Below are 13,611 nucleotides of genomic sequence, written 5' to 3' on the forward strand. Positions count from 1 at the left end.
GAAAATGCTTGAGGTTTTGTTATATAAATATAATATATATTTTGCACGTGGAACTTGACCGTGACTATATTATATATATAGGTTCTTTAAGCAGACTCAATAAATGACACCAGAACTCGGGCAACACAACCACCGGTAAGACCCATTAATTTACATAGCGGTATAAAATAAACCTTAATTCAAGGCTATAAGGACGAGATTCGCAAACAATCTTGCTAATAATAGTTATTGTTATGTATAAAAGTCGAATCTAAAAGCTCTTTGGCGGTATGGACTATGTCTTATTGAACTTTAAAGCGAGGAAAACATTAGGGCACTTGGAAATTTATTTTACTGGTCATAATATTAACGTGGTATATGTTATTTATAAATTTAAATCTCTGTTCTCCTTATACTTTTAACAAAATATTTTCACTGTAACGATAGCCTTAATTTACGCAGCTTTCGGTAATAAATAAAATATAAAACTTTTAATTTAACTTACCGGTACAGTTGCAATCCTTAAAATCACTACACATACACAGAACACATATCACAAATAAAAAACATTTTAACTATGTCATAGATAAAAGTTAAATAATAAAATGTCAAATATTTAAATTTCGAATGTGAACGCGCGCGAATATATCGTCTGCCGGCTAGTGAATGCGTGCGCAGATGATATCGCGTGTCGCGTCCGTGTGTTACGGTAATGTTTGGCTTTAGTAACACGGATTTGAAGCTTACATCGCAACCGAAACACTATCAAATTTAAAAAAGGAACACTTATGTAGAACCATTTTTTTAAAAGTAAATACCAAAGAATACTTACAAAAATATTGTTAAGAAAATGATATTGAGATGATTTCTACTAATTTTCGCTTTTAGAAAAAGGAAAACTTTCTCTAGTCTCTAGAACTATATCTAAGAACCTCTGTATATTTGATTCTGAAAAATCATTGCTTTTAAACTCATAACTGTTTGTTTAAAGTACTAAGAATCGCAGTCATAACACGGTATTGATGGCCATGGTTAAGTACTAATTGATTTTTTTTTTTGGAATATAATAGTTGAATAATATTTTTGTTTTTTTTTTACAAGAAGCTTTTTGTAACTTATTTTTTATAGAATTTGACACAAACTAGAAAAAAGAAATACACATGTCATTGCTTTCATAAAAAGCTGGGCAATAAATCTTATAATACCTGTTAAAACTTGTTTACAAAATTTTTTAGAAAATGTACTATCAACGTTGTGGCCTGTTTTGTATTTTACTCCTTATAAAGTGGAAAGTGGATTTCCAAGAACCTTAAATAGGTTTATATGCTATTTTCCACCTTTTATACCTAAGTACATCAAAGAGAAAGATATATATATTTAAATATATAGAATAGACATTGGACATATATTAAAATTCTTTTTATATAAAATAACATAGTCTATATATTGTTTATAATTTTTGATAGAATTTGCCTTCTAGAGCGATACACGAATATAGCGGTCACACATTTTTCAAAATATACATATTTAAGTTACAATACATTGCAACAAATCTATTTGTTAGTATAAGTTAAAAACTGCATATGTGTTTATAAATTTTGGAAAATTACCCAATAAAGAAAGAAAACGTCGTATCGCGCGGCGGCCTATGGAGAGTCGCACACTCTTGGCCAACATTCAAGCACTTCTTAATATGTAAAATATTAGAAAATAACTTTCGATACATTTGAATAATTGATTTAAAGTTATGTAATGTAAAAATATAGTATCGAAGACATCATTATTTAATCTTCACTCGGAAGTTGAATTACGTGATTTTCTCTCTTCAAACTGTTGGCTGCGACATAATTATATATATACTAATATCTTAATATATATATTTCTTGTGTGCGTGTGTATGTGACTGAACTCCTCCTAAACGACTGGACTAATTTTGATGAAATTTTTTGTGTGTGTTCGTGGAGATTCGAGAATGGTTTAGATTCACAATTTTGTCCGCTGGACAATGTTTTTTTTAAATTAATTAGTAGTTGTTGATTTTGGAATGTTTTACATTGGATCCGACAGACGGCGCTACCATCGCACTGTCAAGTTTTAAATAATACTAGCTGACCTGGCGAACTTTGTTCCGCCTTAATGGCAATAAATAAGCAGTTTGGGTTTTTTTATTGGAAAAAATACAAAAAAATTAAATACCTACATTAATCATTCATTATTATTTCTGTATTTTAGTACATAGGTTGCTCTTCACTTAAGTACCTTGTGATACACATTTTTTCATTTTTTGTTTTATTATCAGGCGCAAAAACAAACAACGCTGATGGTCTTCCGACCCGTGAACATGCCACGTATAATTGACCATGGGAAAAACATGAATGTTCTAGATTTAAACCACAAACTTTTAAGGATTGGCCTTGTGATTTGTTGATGGTCATGGCAAATGCAAGACGTATCGGAAATTGAAGTCTTTTAAATTCAAACGGCATATCGGTTGGGATCATCGGGATCCTCGGAATAAGAACTTCCTCACCTTTGAATTTTCCTATCATTATCGTAGCGTAAATTACATTGTTCTTCAATTTTCTAACCACCAAACGCATACCATTATGTAGTTCAGGTCATCTACATCTTTATTCTTTTTCTTCTTTTTTATCAGTAAGCAATGTAACTCTCATGTTTGTTGTCAGCTGCAGTTTCGTCACATAGCGCCATAGATTTGACGATTTGAGGCAAGCGTTTATTTCGTCGACAGCCGTAGATCTTGGAATTACTGGCAGTATTTGGCGGAAATCGCCAGACAGTAAAATCATTGCTCCTCCAAAACATCTCGATTCATTGCGTAAATCTTTTAATGTTCGGTTAAGTGCTTCCAATGCACGTTTATGCGCCATTGTGCATTCGTCCCAGATGATGATTTTCGATGCCGCTAAAACTTTGGCCATTGCTGAGTGTTTTGCAATATGACACGTTGGTTCTCCAATAGTTTGAAGATTTAACGGTAATTTTAATTCTGAATGAGCCGTACGGCATCCTTCTAACAATGTGGCTGCTATTTCAGAAGAAGCAACTGCAACCGCTATGTTGGATCTCGCCCGAACAGTTGCTAAAACTAATGACATCAGGAATGTCTTGCCAGTTCCACCAAGGGCATCTAGGAAATATAAACCACCATTTTCATCATCGTTTGCCTTCATTAAAGTATCATAAACTTCCTTTTGTTGGTATTTCAACAGGGGTACATTCGTTTGAACGACTAAATCTAATTCCTGGTGATCATATTCACGTTCCCGTTCCAATACTCGATTAAATGCGTCATACGACAACAACAACAAATAGAAACATTCATCATTCTTTGGATGAACTGTATACATACGACAATACCGAGTTTTATAGTTCTCTTCACTGTTTATACGAATGGGCAATAGCACTATCATTATAATTAAATTGTAAAAATAATTAAACGTATTTATTTAATAGAAATATTTTGAATATTGATTTCTTACAAATATCAAATTGTCATATATACGTCATTACATAGCTGTCATTATACGTCAATTACATAGCTATCATTTGCGTTTTATTATTCCAAGTCTGATTCTTATTTGTTATACCACTTTTTATAGTGACTGACGTTTCATGTCAAGTCCCACGGGAACGCTGTCGAACGGGATAAAAAGTATCCTATGTCCGTCTCCTGGCTCTAAGCTACCTCCATACCAATTTTCACTCAAATCTGTTCTTTCGTTCTTGAGTTATAAGTGGTGTAACTAACACGACTTTCTTTTATATATATAGATTCGAATTTTAATTTTAGTCTGTCCCGACAGTTAGCGCTGCGATCAAATTAAAAAAAAGTTTTGTTATCATTGTGTTATTGTAGACCATGTGCTGGATCGTTAGATATAGTCATAACATTTGAATAATAATTTTCATCAAAATGGTCCAGAATGTTTTAGCTTATTAAAAAAAGTTTGAAATTTTCAAATTAAAGACGTATAGACAGGACGTCTGTCGGATCCGCTAGTATACTAATAAAATATTGATTAAGACTCCAATAGTTTTATTATCAACATCAATGATACAAATAAAAGGTAAAAGGAACATGTTGAGAAAATTACTTTTACTACAAAACTTGACTTGCGAAATGGGCTTATAATCTTTTCAATAATTAGAAATATAATATGTCTCTTGCACCATTAGGATATTACGGGACTACAAAAACAAAAACACAGCAAATTCTTCATTATTCATATTATAACTAGTACCAGACTGAAGTAGGTCCTTCAAGAAAATAGCGTATCAATTCGTAAAAGGCCGCCAACGCACTCACGAGCACGGCATTTAGTGTCCTTGAGCAGAGGTATCACTTAACATCCGACGATCCTACTGCCGGTTTGACCCTTTTCGCTAAAACGCAGCCAATTAATATATTTTGAATTGGCGATATATACTACATCCACTAGAATATGGAGTTAGAGCTGTTAAAGACCTCTGAAGAAGAAGAATGAAGGTTAAGAAGAAACTCCAGGAAACCGTACTGTCTCTGCTATATATTAGCAGAGATAGATAGAAATATATTCCGCAGCACTATCAAATAGGCGTTAATTTGTCTCTTGCAAACAAAAAAAAATACTATAGTAATTCAATTACATTTATTAAATTAAAACGAAATACGGCAAAATCTAAAGCATTCAAATAGATACAGCGATGTTTGAGAAAGTGAAAATACCAGTTCTATGCATATTAAACAGTCTATGACGGATATAAATTGGCCGAGATTTAAAAATATTTAGGATATATAAGGTCATTTAATTTATTTCGAAAAAATAAGAAGTAGCATTATTTATTTATTTATTTATTAACACTTCGTTGCATTACATAAAAGAAAAAAAATATTAAACGTAATTTAATGAAAACCAACTAGCGGCCTTATCGCTTTCGAGCGATTTCTTCCAGACAACCACTATATAGGAATTAAAATTGAAATTAAATTAAATGGATTATCAATTCAGATCTGGGCCTTAGGTGGAATGTCAAAAGAGCTGGCTGGATTTGGATTAATACCTGCAGCTAATCATCATCAGACATCTGTATTACCTCGACGTCCACAACAGATTATTATTATATTATGTAAGGCAGTTTTTGCCGTCCACCACTATGTGGCTACCCAATGAAGTATTTCCAAATCAATTCGACTTAATTTCCTTCAAGAAAAGACCATTGCAGTTCTTTGAAGGCCGGCAGCGCACTTGCCCTTGGGCTTTGAGAGTGTCCATGGGCGGCGGTATCACTTAACATCAGATGAGCCTAAGTGTAATGTATCTGTTTCGTTATCATTTTTTTTTCTAATAGGCAAGTAAGTGATAAGCTGTCTGTGCCTGCCTCCGTCTTTCTTAAGTTGATTATTATAGTTGAAACTAGAGCCGTTACTTAGTAACACAAACCGTATTAACCTAAGCTCTTGCATTCGAGTCCCAGTGAAACAAATATTGTTTTAGCCTGGAACAGATAACTGGCATTTATTGATTTAAACGTATCGTAAACCATATATGCAAAAGCATGGTTACGTTATCACAATGTTTGGGAGAGAATAGATAAATAGAAGATAGAACTGCAAGCATCAGTATCATTAGTAAAAGAATTTTCTTACTAACAAGAAACAATATTAAATTTAAATTAAAAACATATTATTATAACAACACAAATTATGCTAAGCAGACATCATTTTCATTTCATTCTTATTCGAATTCATCCTTGTATCCGAATGAAAATTCTCGTCAAGAACAGGTTTCTTGCATCGGCTATATATGGAGCGTCAATGATTCAATTGGTTTGTGACGTTTTACGTGCATTTTCAATGGTTTAATGGTTTTAATGTTATAGTGTTATGTCCCTGGCCTCAGTATATATATATATATAGTTGGACGTTTCCTGGTGGATAGAAAAACTGTATCCAGTTTTAATTTCTACACCAACTTTTTTTCTATTTAAGTATGTATAATTTTTTAATTCCTATTTTTAGCAAAATTTATGTTTACATAGTTTGTCGTACATATTAGATAGAAGATTTTATAAAATTATCAGTAGATTTCGTAATATGCATGATGTTGTAGACTTAATAAATAAATAAATATAATAACAATAATAATAATAAAAAAGCCAGTTCAATTTCCATTCAAGATATAAAGTATATTATGTACAGCTTATACATTATTTTTTTTAGCTTGTCCTATCCTATACATCCTAATTCTTAGCTAAATTTAGTACCATCGATCGGAACCCCTTCGCGCTTTTTCTCTCCAGCTTTTTCCAACTGTTACAACTCTGTCTATGGCTTTCTTTCTCCAAATTAAAATAAATAAATAGATACATTAATCAAAGATTAAGTTTGTATTAATAACCAAATGATGTGACCCGTGATATATGCCTATTTAATAAGATATGTCATCATCGTCGGCATCAAAATACTCTTTTGAAATGTATCTGCCCAGTAACCTATTGGTTAAGGGTTAACCTCATAGTTACAATGTATTGGTATAACGTAACTATCAACGTAAGTCGTGGTAATTAGGCATAATTAATGTATCGTTATGACGTAAACGAAAGTGAGTGTTAGGCCTTCGAACCTTTTCGAAATAATTCACTGTATTTATTTCAATGAAAATGTTGTGTCAAATGTTAAGTTTAGCAATGGAACGTCTATGTTTCTGTACTTTATGGCTTTTTCATTATGGTAAATTCTTCAAAGCTTCATACAGATATTAGATACAACCTTTTTAGAGCCTCAGATTTCTTTATGTGTTTCTAATCATCAATTTTTGGGTTTAAGGCAAGCCGATTTCCTCACGATGTTTTCCTTCTTCGTTCCATCCAATGTTAAATGCGCACATAGAAATCATTGGTGCACAGCTGGGGATCGAACCTACGACCTCACGGATGACAGTCGCATGCTAAATCACCCACTAATAACTTAGGTATTTTTATTTTTATAGAACAGGGGGCAAACGGCAGGAGGCTCACCTGATGTTAAGTGATACCGCCGCCCATGGATACTCTCAATGCCAGAGGGCTCGCGAGTGCATTGCCGGCATTTTAATAATTGGTAAGCTCTTTTCTTGAAGGACCCTAAGTCGTATTTGATTCGAAAATACTTCAGCAGCTGGTTCCACAAAGTGGGGCAAAAAATGCCTTGAAAGACGCGCAGTTGTGGAACTGCGGACGTGGAGGTGATACGGGTGGAATTTCGTATTCTGCCTCGACGTTCGATGATGAAAGAGTAACAATATAAATCTTTAGTTTATGGATGGTTGATTCAACAAGCAAACCAGTTCTTGCGTTAATCAAAGCTCTTACGAGTATAGTACTTACTTTTAATTACTGACGAGATTGAGAATGGCTTAAGTGAAATTTCATTATATCCAGGAATATAATTTAAGGAAGCTACGCCCAGTATATGCGTAAGGTATTCTTAAGGCTTCTAGAAATTCTTGGTAATATAGCTTTTAAAAACATTACGCTGTTAGATAACCCAGAATGGGTTGCCAAGCCACAATCAGCGTCTATAATATTAATAATGATAGTAATAATAAAGGCTTTATTGTTGTATTTTCATATTTTGAATCAGCGTCTAGTTTTTAGCAATAGTCTTTGTCTAATCAATTTTTAGCACGATTTTTTTATTCGCCACATATTATAAATACTTACCAAAATAAATACTTTTAATGTACCTTAATCTGGTACTATCGTTGGCTAATGGAATTTTATGATTTTTTTTAATGAAACTTCTTTAGGCGCTTGAGGATAAAAAAAGGGGACGGAACATCAAAGCGATGTGCAGCATTTTTGTTGAAGAAAAGGGAGAGGGCGATTGAGAGAGTGAGAAAGGAAAAAATACATGCTTTTGGTTGATGTATTCATTTATTAGTTACATATTAGAACTTTAGATTAGATTTTGTCGCATAACGTCTTGGACAGTAAACGCAGATTTTTTATTTATTTATTTTATTGTTAGCACGTATACAAATGTGTAAACAGTGTGAATATAGATATACAAATACATTAAAATTAATTATTAATAATAAAATACTACTACCGACTACTACACTTCTGACATGTAAACTAAAAAGTTTTTTAGTTTACTTTTATCTCTACAGAGCAATATTGCTCTATATTGTCATTTTACTAATAATTTTTTGCAGGCGCAATAAATCTGTTAATTTAATATTTAAACGGATAGTAAAAACTTGTAAAATTAAAAATAGTATCAAAATATAATAATTATAAATGAAAAAGTATTTTGTTTGTAACTTTTTCATCCCAAAAAAATACCTATGTTTTTTAATTTCTTTAAAAATAAGAAACCCAACCCGAATATCGACCTCATTTTAGGTTGTGGACATGCCCCTATGTCCACAATATACAAATAATTTTAACAATCAAAGCAAAAGTAACGAATTCTATACATTTTTTAAGATAATAAATAGAGACATTAATTTTAATCGCCTTTCTAATCACTTTCTTTTACGCGGTCTGCGTTTGCCCATTTTAACTGTGCTTAACACCGTAGCGACATCTATTATCAAGTAGCGTAATTGGTGCAAAAATCGATTAACTAAAATTAATTATTATTCATAAAATATTTTCAGGCTTTAAGTTGCTTGGTATAACATTTCATCTAATTCACTAAAATAAATAATTCACTAATATTCAATTAAATAAAAATTATAACTGTCCCTATTTATGTTTTTTTCTAAACACTGGCAGCAGTGTGGCAAAGAATTCTTATTTTGAAGTCCGAATGAAATATGCATTAAAACCTTTTTTGTATATATAAGTAAGCTGACGTTTTGAAAAGTTCTCCTCAACTGCGCTACTATCGTATTACGTGAAGATGATTTTGTTATTTCGTGAGATTATTAGCAAAATCAGCACCGCATTTGCGAGCCTTCTGGTATTGAGTATCCATTGACGATGGTATCGCTATAAATTTTGTTCTATAAAAAAGTGCCGAGTAGGTATTCAATACCATAAATAGTTTTTGGCTAACACAGCTTAAAATCTAAAATTATAAGTATTGTAACGACGATATTCCTGGTTTGTAATACCTTAATTAATATTTTTTATTTTATTTATATTATGATCATAAGTTTAGTCACTATCACAAACAAATATTTTTACCTACAAATAGATATTACAGTACCAAAAAAGCTAAAGAAATAGAAAAGGAAATATCGTCGTATTAAAATAGAACTAGTAACACTAGTTAGTGAAATACCCAAGCGAGTTCATATCACGGTATATATATTTATAGGTGCAACAGAAATTTTAAATTGTATTACTAAATACAATCAACAAATTAAAAGGCTCTATAGACATTACTATCCTCCAACAGGTTGCCATTTACACCTCAAATTATCAAACTGCTTGGAAATAACCTACGTATAAGCTACCTAAAAAGCCTTCAGAGGAGCTTCAATGTTTAACCACAGTCTATAAAACAAAATTATCACTAAGAACTCAAAAGTTTATACATTTAATAATAAGCATAAACAACCTGTCTCCTTCTGAAATATTCTATAATACCCATAGGCCATCCTAGTGGGCTTATGCACTTTCTTTTTACCTATACATATATCCTTATTATTGTGTACTAGCTGACCCGGCAAACATTGTTTTGCCATGTATATTATGTCTACGAAATTTTTTAGTTTAATAAAAACAACTATCTACTATAATTAGAAAATTAAGGTTTATGTGTATGTTTGTATACTGTATCATAAAAACATAAAAACAAAAATTTTTGTCTCAGAAAAAAAATCACGAAAAACGGTCGAGATATTCCAGAGAAGTTTAATTACAAACACCAGAATTATATATATTAGATAACAAAGTTTTTATTTTCTTTACAGTTTTCTACATCGAATCACTAGCACAGGACACGACTAATAATAGTAATACATAGATATATGTATGTATGCGTACGCCTTTTTTCTTGAGGGTCAGAAGGGGCACTGATGATACACCGGTAGTTTATGTCTACAGCCCTGAGAAATAGTTGAATAGTTCATAAACAATTCACTTTCAAATTCCAATAAAATTATCCCTTTGCAGTACTTTCACGAAGTACTAAACTATTTAAATGGAAAATTGCGAGTCATGGTCTATCGAAGAATTAAATTATATAGTTTCATAGTCCATTGCTCTGTAATGCCATAACCAATGCTATCAAAACTCGTTCGTTACTATTTTCACTAAAATTATATCAGTAATTATCTAGTTGTGAGTTGTAATGAGTTTGTCAAATTCACATATTAACGTTTAAATAGCATTGTGCAACTGCTCTATAAACTGTAAAAATGAGATAATACTATACTTAAGAATTCAATATTTTTTACACAATTGTAAAATATCATATACGGTCTTCAGGGGAACGAATAACAAAATGAGATTTGGAAACTGCTTAAATATAGAACGGAGATATTATTTTATAAAATATGATTACCTCAAATGGGTTCCGTCCTTTGTTTGCTATTAGCTATTTAAAGAAATCAATCAGTGGTGGTACCTTTTTTTTGGGTGTCGTATTTATGTATCTGTTTCTAGATCATTTGTCAATCTAATAGCTAATAATGTGATCAGCCCCCTGTGCCTGACACACGCCAATTTTTTCCATCTTAGGCAAGCTGGTTCCCTCACGATGTTTTTCTTCACAGTTCCAGCGAATGTTTTATTACAATATAGAAACAAAGTGCATCGGTGTACAACTGGGTATCGAACGGGAGCATAGGTATTACATCGGAATTAGTACACAGCGAGAGAGCTAACAGCTCCCAACACATCTGCTCAAAGTCTAGCTGACTGATAAAGACTTTAAAAAAATCTGAAGGAGAAAGCATATATTGGAAAGCATTTGACTTGGACAAAGAATTGCCCTTTTAAATATGTTATTTTCCTGATGCCGAAGTGATAACTGAAGCCTCCAATGCAAGGCTGCACAATCATCAGACAAAGGAACTTTTCTCTTTTATTATCTTTCACATATTTTGCCATTCCTCCCCTAAGTCATCTTGCGGTCTAATGAATTTTAATAGAAGCGTTATAGCTAGTTTTGTGCTACGTTTTTCATGGCAGTTTTTGCCGCGCACCACCACTTTGTGGAACCAGCTGCCAACTGAAATATTTCCGAACCAATTCGACTTTGGGTCCTTCAAGAAAAGGGCGTAACAATTCTTAAAAGGCCGGCAACGCACTCGGGAGCCCTCTGGCATTGAGTGACCATGGGCGGCAGTATCACTTAACATCAGGTGAGCCCGTTTTCCCGTTTTCCCCTTGTTCGATAAAAAAGCCAATAAAATATAGGACATGGTGATACCTTACAAAGTAATTTTTATTTGTTAAATGTTGCATACAAGTATGATTTCTCGGTCACGAACTCGTCAGATCAATTGGTTTAGTTTACAGATTGTATAATCGTAAATTGATTCTTTCCATTTGGGTTAAATAGAAAACAACGTTTTGTCACAGATTAAAAATCATTATTGCTTGCAATCGTGTTTTTTATTATCTAAGCAACACTTCTCACTTCTACGTGATAGTGGAAAAGATATACTGAGGGCGGACTTTAAATTATCAATTTGATAAGATCTAGGGCTTGTACGATTTAATGTAATTTGATAAAAATAATGTGTATATATACAAACATTATTTTTACAGGCTATGCCAATACGACAATGTGGAGAAACATTTAATTAAATATAATGTACATAAAAATTAGACACATAATAATTAAAAAACCAGTGCATTTTTACAGCTTCTTATCAACGCTACAGATGTTTCCATTTTACATGGACATTTTTTTAAATGTAACAGGAAGAAGACTTTTAAGAATTAAGCTAAAGATAAGCGTTAGATATAGTGAAAAGTGAAAGACTATATTTGCGCGAAGTATAAATGCGCGACTGTGAAAATCAAATACATTTTTGAGATAAACTTTGTTGATACCTAAACCTAGCTATCTTGATACTGAGGGCTATATTGGGTAGAAATAAAAATCACTATATATTCCCTAATACCTACTAGATCAGATTTTACCCTTTAATATTATCTGTAGTTCCAAATTCAAATCTATTAATATGTTGACTGTGCGATCACATCCTCTATCAATAGCGTGTCCATTGTCGATTACACCAGAGTTCTAGATGTTCTTATTATGGAAATAGCTTCATACCGGAAAGGGGATATCAACCTAAGAAACTCCGTTCAATCACTAGAGCGTGAACGATGCGTCCAAGCCGTGAATTATGAACATGCCTTGTTTACTTGTACTCGTGTCGTCTATTGTCTATGGTATATTAATAATTTGTGCTACTCGTTTACAAAATCTATTGCATAGTAATCGAAATTTAAAAAAAAGAGCTGTGAGCTTTAAGTGTCTGAATCTATAATTAATCCTTGAAATCATTTTATTATTAAACTTGTTGACAAAGCGTGTACAAAAGGATCCTTGCAATAAAATTTAAAATACAGGGAATAATTTTTAGGCTATACCAATAATAATTATTATAAATAATACATTTAAATGATACATGTAATGGAATTCTTAATAGATCACTAGTTTGTGTTTATCTAAAACAACAAAGGAAATAATTACAATATGTACATCTTTTATATAAAAATACCCATAAAAGCTATTATAGTTATAACGAAAATTCAACAAAACTAGCAAAGACATTATGCATCTAGCTCATGGAGGTAAGTTGTAATTATTTAAATTATCGTTATATAAGGATTTCATTTTTTTGGTCTAGGCCTCAGATTTCTGTTACTGTTTCATAATCATTTGTCACCCAATAGGTATGTAGATGATCAGCCCCCTGTGCCTGCTACATGCCGTCGACGTTTTCGATCATTCGGTTTCCTCACAATATTTAATCATCGTTCGAGCGAATGTTAAATGTGGAAATATAAAACATTGGTTTACTGGAGATCGAACCTATAAACTCAGAGATAACACGCTTAATTCTCAATACTCACCCAAAATTTCCAGGATAGCAAATCGCGAATTTCCTGCATGCATGACCTTGTCCCTTCCCACTGTAATGCTGCCCACCATTGAAGATCACTTCAGAACAGCACGGAGAGGAATATCTGCCGCTATCCGAATCAGCATAAGTTCTGGAGCATTCACTACCACACCATTCGTCGCACGGATAATACTCTGGACTCGCAACCCTGCAGTTGTAGTCCCAGGGCATCGTTAGGTCCGTACATTTTTCCACATAAGCCCCGGCCAATTGCTCCATATACTGTTTGTATAATCTTTTCTGGCGTTGGCTCTGCGATACATGTAATCTAAGCACGTTCAAAAAACACATCTTGCAATCGTAACTGAACTAAACTGTCCGAATTAACTGAAATTAATTGATTGCGTGTGGAAATTTTTCATTAGACAAACTTTCTTTAAAAAAGTTAACAATGAATAACATTTTTGTTTATCTGTGCGGCTATTGCCGGCGCGCATGACGTTGTGGCACTGCCCGCCAACGCGGTAATCGACTTACAAATAATTTTCTCGAGGTGAAAAAACGGAACAGTTTACGGAGAAAATGTACCACAGATAATTACATTCAAAAA

The 13,611-nt window shown here is 32.7% G+C and overlaps 1 protein-coding gene across 1 annotated transcript in view; it reads right to left on the reverse strand.

Moving 5' to 3' along the window:
• Positions 1-13,511, reverse strand: part of LOC110997712 (espin) — a 90,506-nt gene extending 76,995 nt beyond the window's left edge. Inside the window, exon 1 of the mRNA XM_045632856.1 lies at positions 13,012-13,511. Within this exon, the coding sequence (XP_045488812.1) occupies positions 13,012-13,352 (341 nt within the window). The 5' untranslated portion in view covers positions 13,353-13,511. The remainder of the gene's footprint in view (positions 1-13,011) is intronic.
• Between the last annotated feature and the right edge of the window lie 100 nt (positions 13,512-13,611).

This window comes from Pieris rapae, chromosome 21 (genome assembly GCF_905147795.1).
Source record: "Pieris rapae chromosome 21, ilPieRapa1.1, whole genome shotgun sequence".
Classification (NCBI taxonomy): Eukaryota; Metazoa; Arthropoda; class Insecta; order Lepidoptera; family Pieridae; genus Pieris; species Pieris rapae.